This window comes from Erinaceus europaeus, chromosome 15 (assembly GCF_950295315.1).
Source record: "Erinaceus europaeus chromosome 15, mEriEur2.1, whole genome shotgun sequence".
NCBI lineage: Eukaryota > Metazoa > Chordata > Mammalia > Eulipotyphla > Erinaceidae > Erinaceus > Erinaceus europaeus.
The window spans coordinates 24,960,746-24,981,620 of record NC_080176.1 but is presented as its reverse complement, the minus strand read 5'-3'; the positions used below and the strand labels follow the sequence as shown (position 1 = coordinate 24,981,620).

Below are 20,875 nucleotides of genomic sequence, written 5' to 3'. Positions count from 1 at the left end.
ATTCTATAGATTGGAATTCTAGAAACTAGCTAGCCACCTTATGTCAGGTGACCCCAGACCCTGATCAAGGTACCAAAGTAGGCTCAAAAAAAACGTCAACTGGGTGTAGCCTAGTAAATACCATTAGTGAATTACATTGTCAAGAACTCTGTCAAATCATCTCCTTTCCTTAAAGGAGATTCACCATCTGTTCAAAAGAAAAAAAAAAAAAAAAGAAAAAACACTGCCTTATTCAGGAATCTATAGACATCCATCATGTATCTCAGTAATGCCCTCTCCCTGCTCTAACCATGTGACAACCAGAGCCTCCCTGCATGAGAAAGAACTAAAGACCTATTCTTCCATCTCTCAAATCCACAGAAAACAACATGGGCTAAACTCAGGGAGGGTGAATGTGGACATGACTGTACCCAGTCAGCATCTGGAGAGAACACGAGTGACCTCCACAATGGGGTCTACCTGGACTGGCTGAGCAACTGAACGTCCAAAGAATTGCAGGAGGAAGGGAAAAAACATCAGAACAGACTGCACACTCTAAACAGGAAACTGACACTTCCGTGCACAGTCTCACAAGTTGTGACCAGGCTCAGCCTCAAGAGTCTGTCCTAGTGCAAAGTATCATGAGTTTCTCTAGAAAAGTGCACTTGGAAGACATAGGTATCCTCTTCTAAAATGTCAGTTACAACATCAAGTCCTCTCCAGAGTCAAACAGGCTACAGCCTCATCCAAGTGAGATGAAAGTCACAAAAATACCAACTGGCAAGAAAGTCTGGTCAGGTGCCAGGAGGAACTTGAGACCAGCTCTGGAATGTGGGGAAAGCACAGAACTTCCTGCAGAGGAGGCACATTTTCCCTCTGCGACCAACCTGCTCCTGACAACCACGGGGAGAAAAAAAGGGCTTCCAAACACTCACATGACGGTAGTTCAGAACTGTTCCAAAAAATGGCAGAGGTCTCGGGCCTGGAATCCCCAGCTTCTTAAAATGTCCATGGGAATAGGTCCCATACCTGCAAAGTGAAGGAGAAAGCACATCACACGGGCTGTGGAGCGCACGCGCTGACGGCAGGCACCAGCTGGGAAACTGGAACACTCAGCTGAGAGGCAACATGGAGGAGAAGAAACTGTAGCAACTCCGACAGCAGCTATCACACTCACTCAGCATGTCCTTCTCACTTCACTGTGACATCTGCAAGACCAATGACAACACAGATCTCTTTGGATGGTGTTTATTTTCTTACAACATATAAACACACACACACACACACACACACACACACACGCGCGCGCCTAAGAGATCTGTCAGAAGATCATCCTAGGAGAGTAATGTCCCCACACCTTGTAGCCACACAAACAGGGGAGCAGGAGTGAGGGCTTAACCCCTTCAACACATCTACATTAGATCAGCAATCACCCGATATGCTCTTGAAGCACCATATTTAAGCTTACTTCGCCTTTTCTTCAACACTCAACTTCAGAACCATCTGATGTTTAAAGCAAGAGAGGGATTGGGTGAGATAAGCAATGATTATGGAAAACGTCTTTTATGCCTGAGGCACCAAATGTCCACATCCAATACTTAGATCACCATAATCTGGAGAATAGTACTAGTTTAGCAAAAACAAATTATTTAAAAAATGAGGGCATATACGGTCTGCATATACCCCCCAAGTTCCAGGTTACAGAGCCACAAGCCCAAACACACACTCACAGATAAAGGAGCACCAGGCTGATGACCAGGAGAGCCCAGGTTTCCACAGAAAAGTGTGGGATCAGGTCCATGGTCATTGTCCTTCCCAGTTTCTCTCTGTGCTTCCTTTCCCAGCTCCAGCTGGTCTTGTCTTGTGTGCCAGGAGAGCTCCTCCTCCAGCACAGCAGAGACTCAGCCAATCCAGCAAGTTATGAGATGGAAAAAGAGCAGGGCTGATGCTGCAGCCAATGGAAAGTCCAGGGCACTCCTCTATGCCTTCTTCTCTGGCAAAGCAAAATCTGTTCTTCAGTTAAGATATAATGATTAATCAGGTCAGCAATGTTATCAGTAAGCTCAAAGGTTACAGAAAAATCAAGCAAAGCCCCTGGACTGAAGTGTCCTCTAACCAAGCCCTCACACCATGTTTCCCTGTCCTGTAATATCCTAAGCACCCCACACAAGCTGTGGCCACTGAGCTTTACCAAAGCAGCTTCCTCTCTCTGGATTGTCTACATGACCCCTATAAGCTGCGTCCCCTCCTCAGCTCCCAGCTCCAAGATAAGCCCTTCTAAGACTCTGCTCCATTACCCCTCAAGCAGGGACAGCCATTTCACTTCCTCCTCTGGGCTGGCTCTACCCCTCAACTCCCTTCTCATCCCCTGTCCCATCAGGCTTCCCACCAGCTCCTCCCCAGATGGGAACCTCTTCAGGGCACAGCTGGTGGCAGTCAGGCACTATGTCCCCAGGGCCCAGCAGAGTGCTCTATGCACAGCAGGAGCACAGAGGGGATGGTAGAGCCGGACACATGTAGGTGAGAATGCTGCGAGCTGGCTGGGCCTGCCCAGGTGTCTGTGGTGACCAGCCTGTCTTCTCCCTGGATACCTGCCCTGGGCCTCCACCACTACCTGCCCAGATTGCCCCCTGAGGATCTGTCTCATGTTCTTAAAGCTCAACTGAAAGGCAAGTCAGGAAAGCTGTGTGAACACATCCCCCACCCCCTTGATCGCCTCTGCAGTACTCAGTCCCTGCCCTGTGCCAGTCTTTCCATCCCCCTGGCCTGAGAGCCCCCAGGACTGCAGCTGAGCAGCTGAGAGGAGGAGGAAAGCATCAGCTTGACCAAGAAAAGAAAACAACAACACATTTGAACCCCTTCTCCTCCAGACACAGCAGCAGGCAGTCAGGAATGAGGCTCCCAAGAGCCCTGGGCCACACAGCCTGCATCTCCTCCCTGCCTGCAGTAAGTGGGCTCTGCTGACTCGTAGCCCCTCACCCAAACACTGCCTGGCATAGCACAGTCATTGCTATTGGTGACTGAATGGAAGGCCGATGGGTAAAAAAATACAGAGGTCTGTTACAGAGCCCTGTGGATATCAGCGAATGGTCTCAAAATCACAAATCATAGCAGGGTCAAGCCAGACAGTGAGCCTCTCCTTGGCTGGTATTGACTAGTAAGCAGCAATAAACCTGAAACTATCAAGTAATGAGGTCAGAGATGAAGAAAGTGATCATATGAAGCAGCTATTGATTTAACACTAAAATCATTGCAGATTCAAGCTTGTGATCCATGATTGCTCAACAAATTGTTTGGCTTCAAATGTTAACTCTCTTTTCAATCACCAGGTTCCAGATGCCACCAGGATGCTGGCCAGGCTTCCCTGGATTGAAGACCCCGCCAATGTGTCCTGGAGCTCAGCTTCCCCAGAGACACACCTTACTAGGGAAAGAGAGAGACAGACTGGGAGTATGGACCAACCAGTCAATGCCCATGTTCAGCGGGGAAGCAATTACAGAAGCCAGACCTTCTACCTTCTGCAACCCTCAACGACCCTGGGTCCATGCTCCCAGAGGGATAGAGAATGGGAAAGCTATCATGGGAGGGGGTGGGTTAAGGAGATTGGGTGGTGGGAATTGTGTGGAGTTGTACCCCTCCTACCTTATGTTTTTGTTCATTAATCCTTTCTTAAATAAAAAATTAAAAAAATTAAAAATAAATAAAAATAATTAAAAAAATAAATTCATTGCAGGTACCAATCAGGGAAAACTGTCGATTTAAGGAGGAAGGGTGTGAGGGTGGAGGAGGCTTCAAGACTTCAGAGTTGGGGAAAACAACATAGTTGCCCAAGTAAAATAAATTTATCACCGTTGTGATCTGAGTCTCCTGAGGTCTCTGTCACAGGGCTCTCCAGAGCCCCTGACTCCCACAGGAAATGGGCAGAGGAGGCACAGGACCCAGACTCTCATGCAGCCTCATGGACGTCAATGCTGCCCACACCCTGGAGACATGTTCCCAGCTCAGAAGATGCTTCAGAAACCAGCAGTCTCTTGTCTGAAATGCTGATACTCTTAATGCTAGCACAGCAACCAGGGCAGGGGTTCCTAATCAAAGTAGCAGTATGATGTAGAATTTGCAAAATGCACTTACACACACAGAGGAGCAGGTCTAGCAGGAAAAGGGGGTAGGTGTAACTGACCACTTCTGAGTTGTTCAAGTAATAGTTCCTTGTACCATTCATTCACCTTGGCCAGTGTAGCTACATTTTAGCAGTCAACTAACTACAAGTGCATTCTGGATTTTTTTAAAAATATTTGGGATGGACTAACCACAAGAAAATTGCTTTAAGTAATGTTTCATCCTCTGAAGGGAGGCTGGACAACATACTCTATGTTCTACTTGAGGAAGATGGGTCCTGAAACTGGAGCAGCTTGGAACGTTCCTATTCATGACCACAGAATGTGAGCTCAGATCTACAGGGATGCAAAGGTCACATAGGCTCCTAAGCTGAATATGGTCCCCAGATCAGATCAAATCTATATGGTTTACAGTAAAAAAGTATTTATATGCCAGATTGGGAGCTACTCTCTTCTCTGATCCAGCTTTCTGGACTTTTCCCAGCCATGGCATCATCTCCCCGGACAATACTTGGATCCACTGCATATCAGAACTCAAGCTAAGGAAAAAAACTAGTATAGACATGGGCCCTTTGGAATATAACTCAAATAGGCCTACTAACTATCTACAAAACGGAGACCCCCAACTCTTCACCTGCAATATTCCAGCCTTTAGGTTCATGATTAGTCAACAATTTGTTTGGCTTTCTATGTTAGCTCTTTTTTCAGCCACCATGTTCTAGATGCTATCATGATTCCAACCAGACTTCCCTGGGTAGATGACCCCGCCAATGTGTCCTGGAGCCCACTCCCCCAAAGCCCCGCCCCACTAAGGAAACTAAGAGACAGGCTGGGAATATGGATCGACCTGCCAATGCCCATGTTCAGTGGGAAAGCAATTACAGAAGCCAGACCTTCCACTTTCTGCACCCCATAATGTCCCTTGGTCCATACTCCCAGATAAAGAATAGGAAAGCTATCAGGGGAGGGGAGGGGATACAGAGTTCTGGTAGTGGCAGCTGTGTGGACTTGTACCCCTCTTAACCTATAGTTTTTGTCAGTGTTTCTTTTTTATAAATAGAAATTTAAAAAATAAAGAAAAAAGAAAATTACTCTAAGTAACTTCACTTTTACTAGGAGTTGTGAAACCCTTAGCTGAAATATTACAAGCAATAAACTAATATCTAATAAAGTATGATTTATGAAAACCAATCCGTGGAGGTGCACCATTGAGCACACATTACAGTGCACAGGGACCTGGTTTCAAGTCCCCGGTCCCCATCTGTAAGACGGAAGCTTCACAAGTGGTGAAGTACTGCTGCAATTGTCTTTCTCGCCATCTCTTTCTTCTCTCCCTTCTCAACTTTTCTGTCTCTATCAAAAAATTTTTTAAAAAATAAAGTTTTTTTACAAAGAGAAAATTAAATCCTCTAAAAAGGGAATGATAAATAGTCTTAAATCTCAGCTTAAATAAATAAGCAGAGGTCAAAATCCCCCACAATGAATATATCATAGATAGAGCAGTTTACAGTAACATTGAGGGAACAAATTATGTCTTAGTCTGGTTTCCCAAGAAAGCACAGCCTGTTGGGCTCAGGCAAAAATCAGTAAAGTCACAGGACCCTTGGAATATAACTAAAATAGACCTAGAAGCTTTTCCCAAAATGGAGAGCCCAACTCTCATCTGCTATATTCTTACCTTTAGGTTCCAGATTATTAGACAATTTGTTCTGCTTTATATCTTTTTTTAAAATATCTATTTATTTATCCCCCTTTTGTTGCCCTCATTGTTTTACTGTTGTAGTTATTGTTGTTGGTAATGATGTCGTTGCTGCATAGGACAAAGAGAGATGGAGAGAGGAGGGGAAGACAGAGAGGGGAAGAGAAAGATAGACGCCTGCAGACCTGCTTCACCACCTGTGAAGCGAATTCCCTGCAGGTGGGGAGCAGGGGCTCAAACTAGGATCCTTACGCTGATCCTTGTGCTTCACACCACGTGCGCTTAACCCACTGAGCCTGACTCCCTGCTTTATATCTTAACCTTTTTCAGCCACCAAGTTGCAGATGCCATCATGAAGCCAACCTGAATTCCCTGGACAGATGACCTCATCAATGTGTCCTGGAACCCCACCTCTTCAGACCCCTACCCCAATAAGGAAAGACAGAAAGAGGATAGGAGCATGGATTCACCTGCCAATGTCCATGTCCAGTGGAAAAGCAATTACAGAAGCCAGACCTTCCACCTTCTGCACCCCATAATGATCTTGGGTCCATGATCCCAGAGAGATAAAGAATAAGAAATCTATCAGGGGAGGGGATGGGATATGTAACTCTGGTGCTGGGAATTGTGTGGCATTGCACTGCTCTTATCCTACACTCTTGTTGACCATTATTAAATTAATTTAAAAAAAAAGAAAGAAAGCACAGCCCTACATATTTTTTTGTTACCAACTCCTGAGGGACTGGGACTTCTGACAAGACAGAAGGTCAGCTGGATGCAAGAACATTCTCTCTCACAAAACAACACTTGGTATCAAAAGTAACTGATTCTGTTATTCACAGAAACTATTTTCTGAAAAGTCAAATGGAATCCAGTAACCACCCTTCCCACTCATGGGAAAGAAGGGAAGGAGATGTCCACTGGGCAGCTCTTCTTACAGAGCACTGACACCCCCCAAAAATGCCTGAAATGCCAGTGATCTATGGGGTTTGGGGCAGGCACTGTCAAGATAACCCTAGTACACTGAGGCAGATGTCATACTGCCAAGCTGACTTCCCTGGACAGATAACAACGCAATATGACCTGGAACCCCCACTTCCCCAGAACCCTACCCCAATGGGGACAGGTAGAGACAGGCTGGGGGTATATATCCACCTGTCAATGCTCATGTCCAGCTGAGAAGCAATTACAGCAGCCAGACCTCTGGCCTACTGCACCCCATAGAGATCTTTGGTCCATACTCCCAGAGGGATAAAGAATGGAGAAGCCTCCAGTGAGGAAATGGGATATGGCATGCTGGTGGTGGGAGTTGTGTGAATTGTGCTGCTCTTACCCCACAAACTTGTCTATCAGTAGCAAATCATTAATAATAAAAAAATAAGAGCTGAAAAATAAGAAAATGAAAAGCAGAACTTGGACTGTGTTTGGTGCATTGCACCAAAGTAAAACACTCTGGGTGGGAGGGGAGGATTCAGGTCCTGGAACATGATGGCAGAGGAGAACTTAGGACTGAATTGTTATGTGGAAAACTGAGAAATGTTACACAAGTACAAACTGCTGTATTTTACTGTTGACTGTAAACTACTAATCCCCCCAATAAAGAAAAAAAAGTCATACAAAGGGGTACCCTGCAGTGGTGGATAAGTGAGTCATTCCTGACATGCAGAAAATGTGCTCTGACTGAACAGCTCAGTGATGTCATGTCCCATCTCCAGGGTTAGGGAGCTGGGTGTGGCTTAGCTGGGGGCCTGGGCTCCTGCTCTCTAATGAGGTTACATAACAGTCATTGTAGGGCTGGGCAGCAGCCTCATTCAAAGTCTGAAAGTCTGAACTGGGACAAAATTCACCTTCAAGTCCACTGAGAACTCTCACTGGCAGGACATGGTTCTTTGATGGCTATTAACAGATTCTCAGACATTTGGAATCTAAGACATGTCCTCCTAGGTCACTCACAGCATGGCAGCTGGCCTTCTGTAAGAAAAGCGGTGACAGAGGACGCCATAGCTACAAGCCACAATCACTTTACAAACTAAGCTCAGCTCTCTGGCCAGATCCTGCTCATGAGACATCAGTTGTCTGACTAGCCCACATCAGGAGAGGGGCCAAAGAGAGAAAGTCTAACCTTGTCAGATAAAGGACTACAAAAGCTGGGTAAGGGCAAGAGACTGGCTCACTTTAATGGTGGCCTTTTTGGTCACTAACAGGCCACCTTTCATCTGGGGCTCTAGTCAGGGAACCCTTTGGATTCCCACATAGATATGATAGGCCTAAACCTCTAATAGATCCCTCTCTCCACCATCACTCTTCACTTCCATCAGGAGCACTATCATAAGCCCTCTTGTAGGCCTCTCCAGGAAGGATCTTGCCCTCCCTACAAAGTAGCAATGGTAGGAACTGTCCCACTCTCAGAAGGAGGGCTTGGGTCAGCCTACTCGGCCACTCGAGGAAGAAAGAATGGTCCTGAAATGAGTGCAGCCTACAATGTGGTCCTGGCTGTGACCACGAACTGTGAGCCCAGACTGATAGGGACTCAGAGGTTACACAGACTCCTGTGCTAAATAGGAATATATACTGCCCCTAGGTCAGACCGATGGAGTTAACAACTAAGGTGTTTATGTTTTCTTTGTATTTGGAAGCTACTGTCTGCCCTAATTCAGCTTTCTAGTTCTATTCTCAACTGTGACACTATCGTCCCAGACAACAGTTTGAGTCCACCTAAATGTTAGCTATCAGGCTCAGGCAAGAATTACTCAGGTCATGGCCCTCTTGGAAAATAACTAAAACAGACTTTCTAGCTTCTTCCCACCAACCCGAAGACCCCTAATTTCATCTGCTCTACTCCTCCCTTTGGGTTCCTGTTCATTAGACATCCTGTCCTGCTTTATATCTTACTGCCTTTCAGCCACCAAGTTTCAGATGCTACTATGATCACATCCTGAGGACAGATGACCTCACCAAGGTATCCCAGAACTTCACCTCCCCAGAACCCTACCCCACTATGGAAAGAAAGAAACAAGCTGGGGGTATGGATCGACCTGCCAATGCCTATGTCCAGCAGAGAAGCAATTACAGAAACCAGACCTTCCACCTTCTGCACCCCTCAAAGAATTTTGGTCCATACTCCCAGAGGGATGAAGAACAAAGAAGTTTCCAATGGAGGGGATAAGACATGGGACTCTGGTGGTGGAAATTGTGTGGAATTGTAACCCTCTTATCTAACAATCTTATTAATCATCATTAAATAACTAATAAACATTTTTAAAAGAATATGGGCTCCTTTAATAATCAGATAAAGAGTAATGAATAGCTACATGCCCCCAGAAGGTAAAGAAACACAATTTCACACAAGAACCTATAGGCTAAGTATCCTTCGATGCTTTACTACAGTTACTGCAGAATGGGCTGCACTTCTACTCACTGGAGCCACCAGGTCTAATGCAGATCCCAGGGATCTCTGTGAGAAATGTGCTGATTACATGCATTCTTCCCTAAATTGGGGCACTAGGAATAAACTGAGGGCCTCACACACAGACACCAATGAACAACTTCCGCAGAACAATTATTATGTTCTATATAAGTGAGCGGAGGAGAGAGGAAGAGACCAACAGAGAAAGACATAGAGGAAGCAAGGAAGACTCAGATACAAAAGCCCTGCTCCATTCCCCATGGAGCTCCTGTGGGGCATCTTGTGGTATGGGGATCCCACATGGGGGTGGGGACCAAACCCAGAGCTCTGTGCACTCTACCTGCCAAGAACTTCTCAACAACAAGAAAAATCACAGATGATTAACAGATATCTTTTTTTATTTTAATGGAGATAGACAAAGAAAAATATAGATAGGGAGAGAGAGAGAGAAAGAGAGAGGGAGACTTGAGCCCTGCTCAACTCTGGATTTTGGTGCTGCAGGGATTGAACCTCGGATCTGAGAGCATGAAAGCCTTAGTTAAAATAAGCATTATACTTTCCTCATCCTGACACTCGTCGTAATATGTCACATCACAGTTCTAAAATTGGTTCCACCTAAGAGTGCTTGTGGTGTCAAAGGGTTTAGTCATTGGCTCTGTTTATTGAGTTCCATAGGTTCCCCAATGTGCACGGAGACATGACATAACACTCTGTAAAGAGCTGTTTATTGACTTGCTTGACATAACTCTCAGGACAGAAGTTTGCTGACAAAGTGCTTGAGTGATCACAACCCATCGTCAGGACTATGGAAGGGCTGGGGGTGGAAGATGACTCATGAGAACCAGAGACGCTGAGTCTACAGATCTGGCATTTATTCAGTCATCTTACTTGTGCCCCACACATCAACCCTTTCAGAAAACTAGCAGGATACTCAGAAGCCCTGGGTAGCCGTCACGGGGACCATCTTCATTTCTGGGTTCTATTCAAGGAGTTAAATCACCTCTCAGGCATTCTGGATACAGCTCCTACAAAACATGGTGGAATCCTCCTCCCCAAAATCAGGCTCCACTCACAGTCCCCTCTCGTGGCTTGACCTTAAGAACAATGGGTTTTTCTGGTAGAATGAGTCCTTGATTTCCCAACTTCACAGGAATCTGTAACAGCACAAGAAGCACATGAGGACTGATTAATGAAGCATGGGCAACATAAGATCTGCTGAGCTGGGCAGGGGAGACAGAAAAATGGTTATGCAAAAGATTCATACCTGATGCACCCTCATACTATACTATAAGCCAGAGCTGAGCAGTGCTCTGCAGCCAACCTCTCTCTCTCTCCCACTCTCTCTCTCTGTCTCTCTCTCTTCCTCCCTCCCTCCCTATCTACTATCTCTTTCTGTGTGTGCATGTGTGTGTGTGTGTGTGTGTGTGTGTGTGTGTGTCTGAGAGAGAAAGATTAAATAAATAAAAAATAAAATATATCTACTGAGAGACATTCCTGTACTTGACTGTAGGATAGAGAGAAAATCATATAGGCTACTGCCTATTTATTACTTTGTTTTCAATACAAAGGATGAGCTTTCATTTGAAAACCAAATTTGTACTCATTAATACAAAATACTGTGTAAAAGTAACAGAGTCTTAAATCTGTGTGTGCTAAAATTTGCTATGAGACCCTAAGTAGGTATCATTAACAGCTCAATTCTATGGACCATCCTGAATTTCTCTTCTATTTTTTAAAGATGATTTAATATATGTAAAATATGTGGGATTCAACTTCTGGAGGCAGAGCTATGAGCAGCAGATCACTTTCTCTCCTCTCCTCTCCTCTCCTGGATCAACTAGGAATACCAAAGGAGACCACCCAGGACCGAAACAAGACAGGACTAGATTGACCACAGGAACCCAGTAAATCACCGGTGAGTACAAACACGTGTGACTGGTGACAGAGAGGAGAGAGGAGCCTAAGGAGAGATTAAGTGACTGCTAACAGTTCAGCAGTTTATCAGTTGAGACACCACCTCCAGTCTGCTCCACCAACAAGGGGACAGCTTAAGGGAGAAGAGGACTCCCCAGAGACTCACCAAGTGCAACTCTGAGTCTCCATTACTACTACCCTCAGAATCTGGAGCAGCGACAGGAAGGGACACCAGGGGACAGAGATCTAACCAGGAAACTCAGGAGAAGACCTATACCTCCGTGGCATAGCTGAGGGGCTGTGAAAGTCTCTTCGCATAACCACTGGATTATCTCTGCCACACCCTGCTTTATCTCTTGGTCAGGAGTCAGTAATTAAGCTACAGACAGACTATGAACCACGTAGTCAATGACTGCCACCTCTCCAGATTCAAAGGAGGTCTCGAAACTTTACATCATGCTCAACCTGATGCTGTTGACTGGTTATGGAAGAAGGGCAAACACTAGAAGAAGAAGTGATTAAGCTAAGAAGCCTATTGATAGTTTAAAATCCCTCAGGCTCCCATAGCCTACAGGGAAGGGAAAAAAAAAGAGGCTTTTAAACAACTAAGCTCCAACTCAGGGAATGAAATAACTGTTAACTTCCACCACTGAAAACCCTTTAATTAACTTACTTAGACACAAGTCAATCCAGGCAATAGTGATCAATAATTTGAAAAGTACTGATAAAGGGAACTCATAACATAATATATAAAATGCTTAAAACAACAAGAAAAAATAATGGAGACTCGAACCAGGACAAGAGTCCAGCTAAAAGTCCTCCAGAGGGTGAAGCACAAAATAACAAGTTCAACATCCAAACATTAGCTAAGGAAATAATAACAGGAGTGAGTAAAGAATTTGAAAAAATTATAATCAGAAATGCAGGAACAACAAATGAGAATTTGGAAGAAAATACTAATTATCTCATGGTTATTAGAGAGATGAAAGCTGAAATCACTGAGCTAAGAATGCAACTAGCTGAACAAGCTAAAACAGTATCAGAGCAGGGCAACAAAATAGATGAACTCCAGAAAACAGTAGAGGGCAGAGAGAATAGAATCTATGAGGCTGAAGACAGAATTAGCAAGATTGAGGATAAATTAGAGACAACTAAAAAAGAAGTAAGAGATCTCAAAAAGAGATTAAGAGATGCTGAAAACAACACCACAGTCCTATGGGATGACTTCAAAAGAAACAATATACGCATTATTGGCTTACCAGAGGAAGAAAGAGAACGAGAGGAAGAAAGCATTTTCCAGGCCATAGTAGCTGAAAACTTCTCTAGTCTAGACAACATCAAAGACAGAAAGATTCAAGAAGCCCAGAAGGTCCCAAACAGAATTAATCCAGACCTAAAGACACCAAGACATGTCATACTTAGAATGGAAAGGAATAAGGATAAAGAAAGGATCCTCAAGGCTGCAAGAGAAAAACAAAGAGTCACCTACAAAGGAAAACCCATAAGATTAGCAGCAGACTTCTGCATACAAACACTACATGCCAGAAGAGAATGGCAAGATATCTATCAAGTGCTCAATGAGAAAGGCTTTCAGCCAAGAATACTATATCCTGCTAAACTGTCATTCAGACTAGATGGAGGCATCAAAACCTTCTCAGACAAGCAACAGTTGAAGGAAGCAACCATCACCAAACCTGCCCTGAAAGAAGTTCTGAAAGGTCTCCTATAGACAACCAGACCACCACAAATAGGACACATATCAAAACACTCTAAAACTCTACAAGAATGGTGTTAAAATATCTTCAATCTTTGGTATCAATAAATGTCAATGACCTGAATTCACCTATTAAAAGACACAGAGTAGGAAGATGGATCAGAAAACACAACCCAACAATATGCTGTCTACAGGAAACTCACTTAAGACAAACACAGACTTAAAGTGAAAGGATGGAAAACTATCATACAAGCCAATGGCCCACAAAAAGGGGCAGGAGCAGCTATTCTCATATCTAACATGATAGACTTTAAAATAGATAAGAATAAAAAAGATAGGAATGGACACTACTTAATGCTCAGAGAATCAGTCAATCAAGAGGACTTAACAATTATTAACATCTATGCACCCAATGAGAAGCCATCTCATTAAATACATCAAACTTCTACTGAAAGAGCTACAGCAATATATTAACAGTAACACAATCATAGTAGGGGACTTCAACACCCCACTCTCTCAATTTGACAGATCATCCAGGAAGAAAATCAACAAAGACATAAGGGAGCTAAATGAAGAGATAAACTAGAACTATTGGACATTTTCAGAGTCATTCATCCCAAGAAACTGGAATACACATTTTACTCAAATCCACATGGGTCATTCTCAAGGATAGACCATATGTTCGGCCACAAAGACAGCATCAGCCAATTCAAGAGCACTGAAATCATCCCAAGCATCTTCTCAGACCACAGTGGAATTAAACTAACACTTAACAATCAACAAAAGATTAGTAACAGTCTCAAAATGTGGAAGCTCAACAGTACACTTCTTAACAACTTCTGGGTCAAAGAGGAAATCAAGGAAGAAATCAAAATGTTTCGAGAGTTCAAATGAAAATGAAGACACAAGCTATCAAAATATTTGGGACACAGCTAAAGCAATCCTAAGAGGGAAGTTCATAGCTATACAAGCACACATTAGGAAACAAGAAAAAGCACAAATAAACAGCCTGATTGCACATCTTAAAGACCTAGAAGAAGAACAACAAAGGAACCCTAAAGCAACCAGAAGGACAGAAATCACTAAAGTTAGGGCAGAAATAAATAACGTTGAGAATAGGAAAACCATACAAAAGATCAATGAAAGTAAATGTTGGTTCTTTGAAAGAGTAAACAAAATTGACAAACCTTTAGCCAGACTCACAAAACAAAAAAGAGAGAAGACCCAAATAAATCAGATAGTAAATGAAAGAGGAGATATCACAACAGACACCACAGAAATTCAACATATCATGCGAGGCTTCTATGAACAACTATATGCCACCAAGCTAGAGAACCTGGAAGAAATGGACGATTTCCTAGATACCTACCAACTTCCAAAACTAAGAGGAAGTGGATAACATGAACAGGCCCATCACAGCTAATGAAATTGAAACAGTTATCAAAAATCTCCCCAAAAATAAAAGTCCTGGACCAGATAGTTTTACAAATGAATTCTACAAAACCTTCAGAGAAGAACTAATTCCTCTACTTTAAAAAGTCTTCCAGAAGATTGAAGACACTGGAATTCTCCCTGCCAGCTTCTATGAAGCCACCATCAGCCTGATACCAAAAGCAGACAGGGACACAACCAAAAAAGAAAACTACAGACCAATATCTCTGATGAATATAGATGCTAAAATACTGAACAAAATTCTAGCCAACCAGAAACAGTAGTATATCAAAAAGATTGTTCATCATGACCAAGTGTTGGATAGTATGCCAGCTCCCCCTGGCTTCTGCTTAACCATATGCCTATATAGGGATAGATTTAATCCCATTCAAAGCTTTGGTCTATTTACAGAAATCACTTTTACATAAAGCACTCCCTCCAGGGCATTGGTGGTTCAGTGATAGGATTCTCGCCTGCTTCGCCCCCTCCTTGTCACACTCTGATTTTCACCAGTCACTTTTCTCTCCACCCTCTCTATATCACATCCTGTTTCCACCCTACTTGGAGAGTATAAAAACAGCTGCTCTTCTGATTAAAGACACTTGGAAATTGCTTTCCGGCTCCGAGAGTTCCAGAGCGTATCTCCTGCGAAGTTAGTGCGGCACAAGTTCCTGATCCCTCTCCCACGCAGCCTAGATTGGCTCCAGTTGAGTTCTCTCCAACCCGGGGAGCACTAGCTCGGGAAGAAGTACCCTCAGGCTATCCCGGCAACCAAGTGGGGTTTATCCCAGGCATGCAAGGTTGGTTTAATATACATAAATCAATCAATGTGATCCACCACATCAACAAAAGCAAGACCAAAAACCACATGGTCATATCAATAGATGCAGAGAAAGCCTTTGACAAAATACAACATCCCTTTATGATCAAAACACTACAAAAAATGGGAATAGATGGAAAATTCCTGAAGATAGTGGAGTCTATATATAGCAAACCTACAGCCAACATCATACTCAATGGTAAAAAACTGGAAGCATTTCCACTCAGATCAGGTACTAGACAGGGTTGCCCACTATCACCATTACTATTCAACATAGTATTAGAAGTTCTTGCCATAGCAATCAGGCAGGAGCAAGGAATTCAAGGGATACAGATTGGAAGAGAAGAAGTCAAACTCTCTATTTGCAGATGACATGATAGTATACATGGAAAAACCTAAGGAATCCAGCAAGAAGCTTTTGGAAATCATCAGGCAATACAGTAAGGTGTCAGGCTATAAAATTAACATTCAAAAGTCAGTGGCATTCCTCTATGCAAACACTAAGTTAGAAGAAATTGAAATCCAGAAATCAATTCCTTTTACTATAGCAACAAAAACAATAAAATATCTAGGAGTAAACCTAACCAAAGAAGTGAAAGACTTGTATACTGAAAATTATGAGTCACTACTCAAAGAAATTGAAAAAGACACAAAGAAGTGGAAAGATATTCCATGTTCATGGGTTGGAAGAATTAACATCATCAAAATGAATATATTACCCAGAGCCATCTACAAATTTAATGCTATCCCCATCAAGATCCCAAGCACATTTTTTAGGAGAATAGAAAAAATGCTACAAATGTTTATCTGGAACCAGAAAAGACCTAGAATTGCCAAAACAATCTTGAGAAGAAAGAACAGAACCGGAGGCATCACACTCCCAGATCTCAAACTGTATTATAGGGCCATTGTCATCAAAACTGCTTGGAACTGGAACATGAACAGACACACTGACCAGTGGAATAGAATTGAGAGCCCAGAAATGAGGCCCCACACCTATGGACATCTAATCTTTGACAAAGGGGCCCAGACTATTACATGGGGAAAGCAGAGTCTCTTCAACAAATGGTGTTGGAAACAATGGGTTGAAACATGCAGAAGAATGAAACTGAATCACTGTATTTCACCAAATACTAAAGTAAATTCCAAGTGGATCAAGGACTTGGATGTTAGACCACAAACTATCAAATACTTAGAGGAAAATATTGGCAGAACTCTTTTCCGCATAAATTTTAAAGACATTTTCAATGAAACGAATCCAATTACAAAGAAGACTAAGGCAAGTATAAACCTATGGGACTACATTAAATTAAAAAGCTTCTGCACAGCAAAAGAAACCACTACCCAAACCAAGAGACCCCTCCCAGAATGGGAGAAGATCTTTACATGTCATACATCAGATAAGAGTTTAATAACCAACATATATAAAGAGCTTTCCAGACTCAACAACAAGACAACAAATAACCCCATCCAAAAATGGGGGGAAGACATGGACAGAATATTCACCACACAAGAGATCCAAAAGGCCGAGAAACACATGAAAAAATGCTCCAAGTCTCTGATTGTCAGAGAAATGCAAATCAAGACAACAATGAGATATCACTTCACTCCTGTGAGAATGTCATACATCAGAAAAGGTAACAGGAGCAAATGCTGGAGAGGGTGTGGGGTCAAAGGAACCCTCCTGCACTGCTGGTGGGAATGTCAATTGGTCCAACCTTTGTGGAAAACAGTCTGGAGAATCTTCAGAAGGCTAGAAATGGACCTACCCTATGACCCTGCAATTCCTAAGGAACCCAACACATCCATCCAAAAAGATCTGTGTACACATATGTTCTTGGCAGCACAATTTGTAATAGCCAAAACCTGGAAGCAACCCAGGTGTCTAACAACAGATGAGTGGCTGAGCAAGTTGTGGTCTATATACACAATGGAATACTACTCAGCTGTAAAAAATGGTGACTTCACTGTTTTCAGCTGATCTTGGATGGACCTTGAAAAAATTATGTTGAGTGAAATAAGTCAGAAACAGAAGGATGAATATGGAATGATCTCACTCTCAGGCAGAAGTTGAAAAACAATACCAGAAAAGAAAACACAAGTAGAACCTGAAATGGAATTGGCATATTGCACCCAAGTAAAAGACTCTGGGGTGGGTGGGTGGGGAGAATACAGGTCCATGAAAGATGATGAATGACATAGTGGTGGTTGTATTGTTAAATGGGAATCTGGGGAATGTTATGCATGTACAAACTATTGTATTTACTGTTGAATGTAAAGCATTAATTCCCCAATAAAGAAATAATTTTAAAAAAAAGACTCTGGGGTGGGTGGGTGGGGAGAATACAGGTCCATGAAGGATGATAAATGACATAGTGGGGGTTGTATTGTTAAATGGGAAACTGGAGAATGTTATGCATGTACAAACTATTGTATTTACTGTTGAATGTAAAACATTAATTCCCCAATAAAGAAATAAATGTTTTTAAATATGTATGTAATATTTATGTTCATTATACTTTATTTACTTATTTATAAAGCTGCAGACTTAGCACCCCAGAGCTAAGGGATCTTTAAAGCTCATAGATATTTCCAAACAGATTTGCTGACCAACAGAATGAATTAATAAGGGATGGATGGACAGCCTATTATAGACTCTCCTCAGCAAAACACTCCCTAGGTGAATATTACTTCTGCAGGAAGTCAACTGTCTGACCTGTGTCTCTCTGCAGGGCTTGAAGGTAAAGTTCTGCAGGACTCGCACCAGAGCAACCTTCATGTTCATGAGAGCAAACCTCATGCCAATGCAGTTCCGGGGGCCATTTCCAAAGGGCATGTAGACATAAGGGTTTATGCTCTCCTTGTTCTTCTTACTGAACCTGGGGGAGAGAGAGGTGATGAAATGGGTGAATGAAACAGAAGAAACACAAGCACTCCAAGGTGGAGGTTCTCGTGTAGACTCCACCAACAGGACACTGCTGTGGGCTCCTCCTGAAATCTTGCTGTGTGATTCTGCTGTGAGGACAGTGAGTCACAGATCATGTCTCCACCACCCCAGACTTCACAGCAGCTTCTGCTCATATACAGGACAGGGTCTGAGCACTGTTTGGAAGAGAAATGCAGCTGGCTATGTCCCAGACATGGAGGGAGCTGATGACTCTCCTACTTGGGAGAGTCCACAGGATGGAGATTGGTGAGAGGTGTCAGGAACTATAGCTGTGATGTCACTAGGGGCTGTGTCCTCTCTGTTCTCACTGAGGAAGCTCACCACACAGTGATGAAGTATTGCAGGGCCTCTTGAATGTCACCCTAGGAGACGCAGTGACCAATTTTTTAATAAAGTGAAATGTGACCGTGGAAGGTATCTTAGTGGTAGTGCACTAAACTAGCATGAATTAGGGCCTGGGCTTACTCAGTAGCACCACTGCTTATGTCAGAGTGATGTTTGGGTATTCTGTTTTTTATATAGTGAATGACACAGAGAATGATTGTGCGTGCACAGCCTTGCCCCCAGAACACACTCCAGGCAGCCTGAAGCAGGGCAGCCCCTTCCCTACTGGCCTCTACCTTTCCGGACGGAACTCCTCAGGCTCTGTCCACAGTGATGGGTCTTTGTGGAGGACAAAGAGGGGCATCATCACCACCGTGCCCTTGGGAACAAGCACCCCACTGATCTCCACGTCTTTCTTGCACACCCTGTCCAGTCTGCCAGCAATCGGGTAGAGTCTGAGGGTTTCATTCACCACCATGTCAAGATACTCCATCTGCATCACGGCATCATAGGTGGGAGCAGCCTGGGGAGAAAGAAGCAGATTTGGACCCACTGGCACTTGGGCTCAACTTTCACTTAGCCTGTGTAGTACTAGTGAATTCACTAATGTGTGGAATAGCCAGGACTATGAGAGAACACTAGGACAGCCCTTTACCAGCCCTCACATGGTCACATGGAGGTGTTTTTCCTCCCCTATGAATAGGAGTGACTAAAGATCTAAGGCCATTACTCTAAATTAAATATGCAAAAGTCATAGATTCCTTTCCAAAGAGAGGTCACATGTCTGGGTCAAGGAAAGAGGGGACACAAAAGAGAGGATCCTCCTTCAATATAAGACATTTTAAGAGAGAGAGAGAGAGAAGGCAAGTGACCAGAGAAAGAACAAAAAGTACTTCTGGGGCTAGGAGGCAGATCCTGGTAGAGTTCATGCCTAGAGTTTCATTCCTGACTATGTATTTTAGAAATCCAAGGAGTGGGATGGGGAGTCAGCACAATGTTTCTGCAAAAGACTCTCATGCCTGAAGCTCTAAAGTCTCAGGTTCAATCCACAATACCAACATATGCCAGAGCTGAGCAGCACACTAGTCTCTCTCTTCTTCTTTGTATCCATGTCTCATTAAAATAAATAATTTTTTTAAATCCAAGGGACTGGGTGGTGGCACACCCAGTTGAGTGTACATGTTAGCATGTACAAGGACCCAGGTGCAAGGGGTAAAGGACCCACCTGCAGGGGTAAAGTTTGACTTGTGGTGATGCAGTGCTGTAGATATCTTTCTCCTTCTCTCTCCCCTCCCCCCAATTTCTCTCTGTCCTATCAAACAAATATCTAATTTTTTAATTTAAAAAATCCACATTGTAGCCTTTTAGACTCTATAGATGACAACTGGAGAGAAACACTACAATATAAAGAAATTCTGGGGGTCAGGCAGTAGCGCAATGGGTTAAGCGCACATGGCTCAAATCACAGGGACCGGCATGAGGATCCCAGTTTGAGCCCCTGGCTCCCCACCTGCAGGGGAGTCGCTTCACAGGTGGTGAAGCAGGTCTGCAAGTGCCTATCTTTCTCTCCCCTCTGTCTTCCCCTCCTCTCTCCATTTCTCTCTGTCCTATGCAACAACAAACGACATCAATAACAACAATAATAATGACAACAAGACTACAACAACAAGGGCAACAAAAGGGGAAAAAATGGCCTCCCGGAGCAGTGGATTCATGGTGCAGGCACTGAGCCCCAGCAATAACCCTGGAGGCAAAAAAAGAAATAAGGAGAGAGAGAGAGAGAGAGAGAGAGAGAGAGAGAGAGAGAAAGGAAGGAAGGGAGGGAGGGAGGGAGGGAGGGAGGAAGGAAGGAAGTTCTATAAGCCATATGGGGAGAAACTAGTTCCACTCTAAGGCAATCATGACAAAGAAGGGCTGATCAGATCCCTCTGGGCCACACAACTGAAGTTCAAGGGAAAAAGATAAAGACTAGAACACACAGTCCCACCCTCTGTTTCTGAAACAGCCTGTTAATGCAGCTTCAGGATCTGAACATATCTCCAGGAGTCAGTGAAGTCCCACAAGTCATGTCTCCTGACCCCACAAAGAATTCATGTCAGTTGGGACAGTGTGCAGGCAAGATGATAAATTCTATTTCAGGACAGTACACAAAGATGAAGAGATTGAGTCAGGGCCAGGCACCATAGGCTGGTTTCACGAATGCTAGTTCTGTCTGAGGAATAAACATTTCATCCTCTCTCTACCTCAGTCTCTGACATGTTACATGGAGTTCATTTGTGGTGACAGTTCATGGGGTCATGTGCAGAGCTGTCCACTCACCAGCCAATCCTCGTGGAACCTCCATTTCTTGTTCACTAGTCAGGAGAGATCAGCTCTGAATGAACTATGAGATGAGGTGATGAGGGCCCCTATGGGAGCAAATATTTTGTTCCTCAGCCAACTTAAAGGGGGACCTGTTTCTGGTACTGAGGCCACATGCGTCTGTAATACCACTATCTCATAAACATCCACTGGGCTCCTTTA

The 20,875-nt window shown here is 43.6% G+C and overlaps 2 protein-coding genes across 3 annotated transcripts in view; both read right to left on the bottom strand.

The window, feature by feature from the left end:
* LOC103127370 (cytochrome P450 3A12-like) overlaps window positions 1-1,851 on the bottom strand; it is a 23,933-nt gene extending 22,082 nt beyond the window's left edge. The window contains exons 1-2 of one of the 2 annotated variants that reach the window (XM_060173359.1): window positions 1,710-1,851; window positions 915-1,008 (exon numbers count right to left, since the gene is read on the bottom strand). In XM_060173359.1, the coding sequence (XP_060029342.1) occupies window positions 915-1,008; window positions 1,710-1,786 (171 nt within the window). In that variant the 5' untranslated portion in view covers window positions 1,787-1,851. Of the gene's footprint in view, window positions 1-914; window positions 1,217-1,709 lie in introns of those variants that run through there. The other variant, XM_060173360.1, reaches the window with a different exon arrangement.
* An 8,059-nt stretch (window positions 1,852-9,910) lies between these two features.
* The window catches only part of LOC103125505 (cytochrome P450 3A12-like), a 32,397-nt gene continuing 21,432 nt past the window's right edge, over window positions 9,911-20,875 (bottom strand). Inside the window, exons 11-13 of the mRNA XM_060173362.1 lie at window positions 18,649-18,875; window positions 17,798-17,960; window positions 9,911-10,356 (exon numbers count right to left, since the gene is read on the bottom strand). Coding sequence (XP_060029345.1) covers window positions 10,261-10,356; window positions 17,798-17,960; window positions 18,649-18,875 — 486 coding nt within the window. The 3' untranslated portion in view covers window positions 9,911-10,260. The remainder of the gene's footprint in view (window positions 10,357-17,797; window positions 17,961-18,648; window positions 18,876-20,875) is intronic.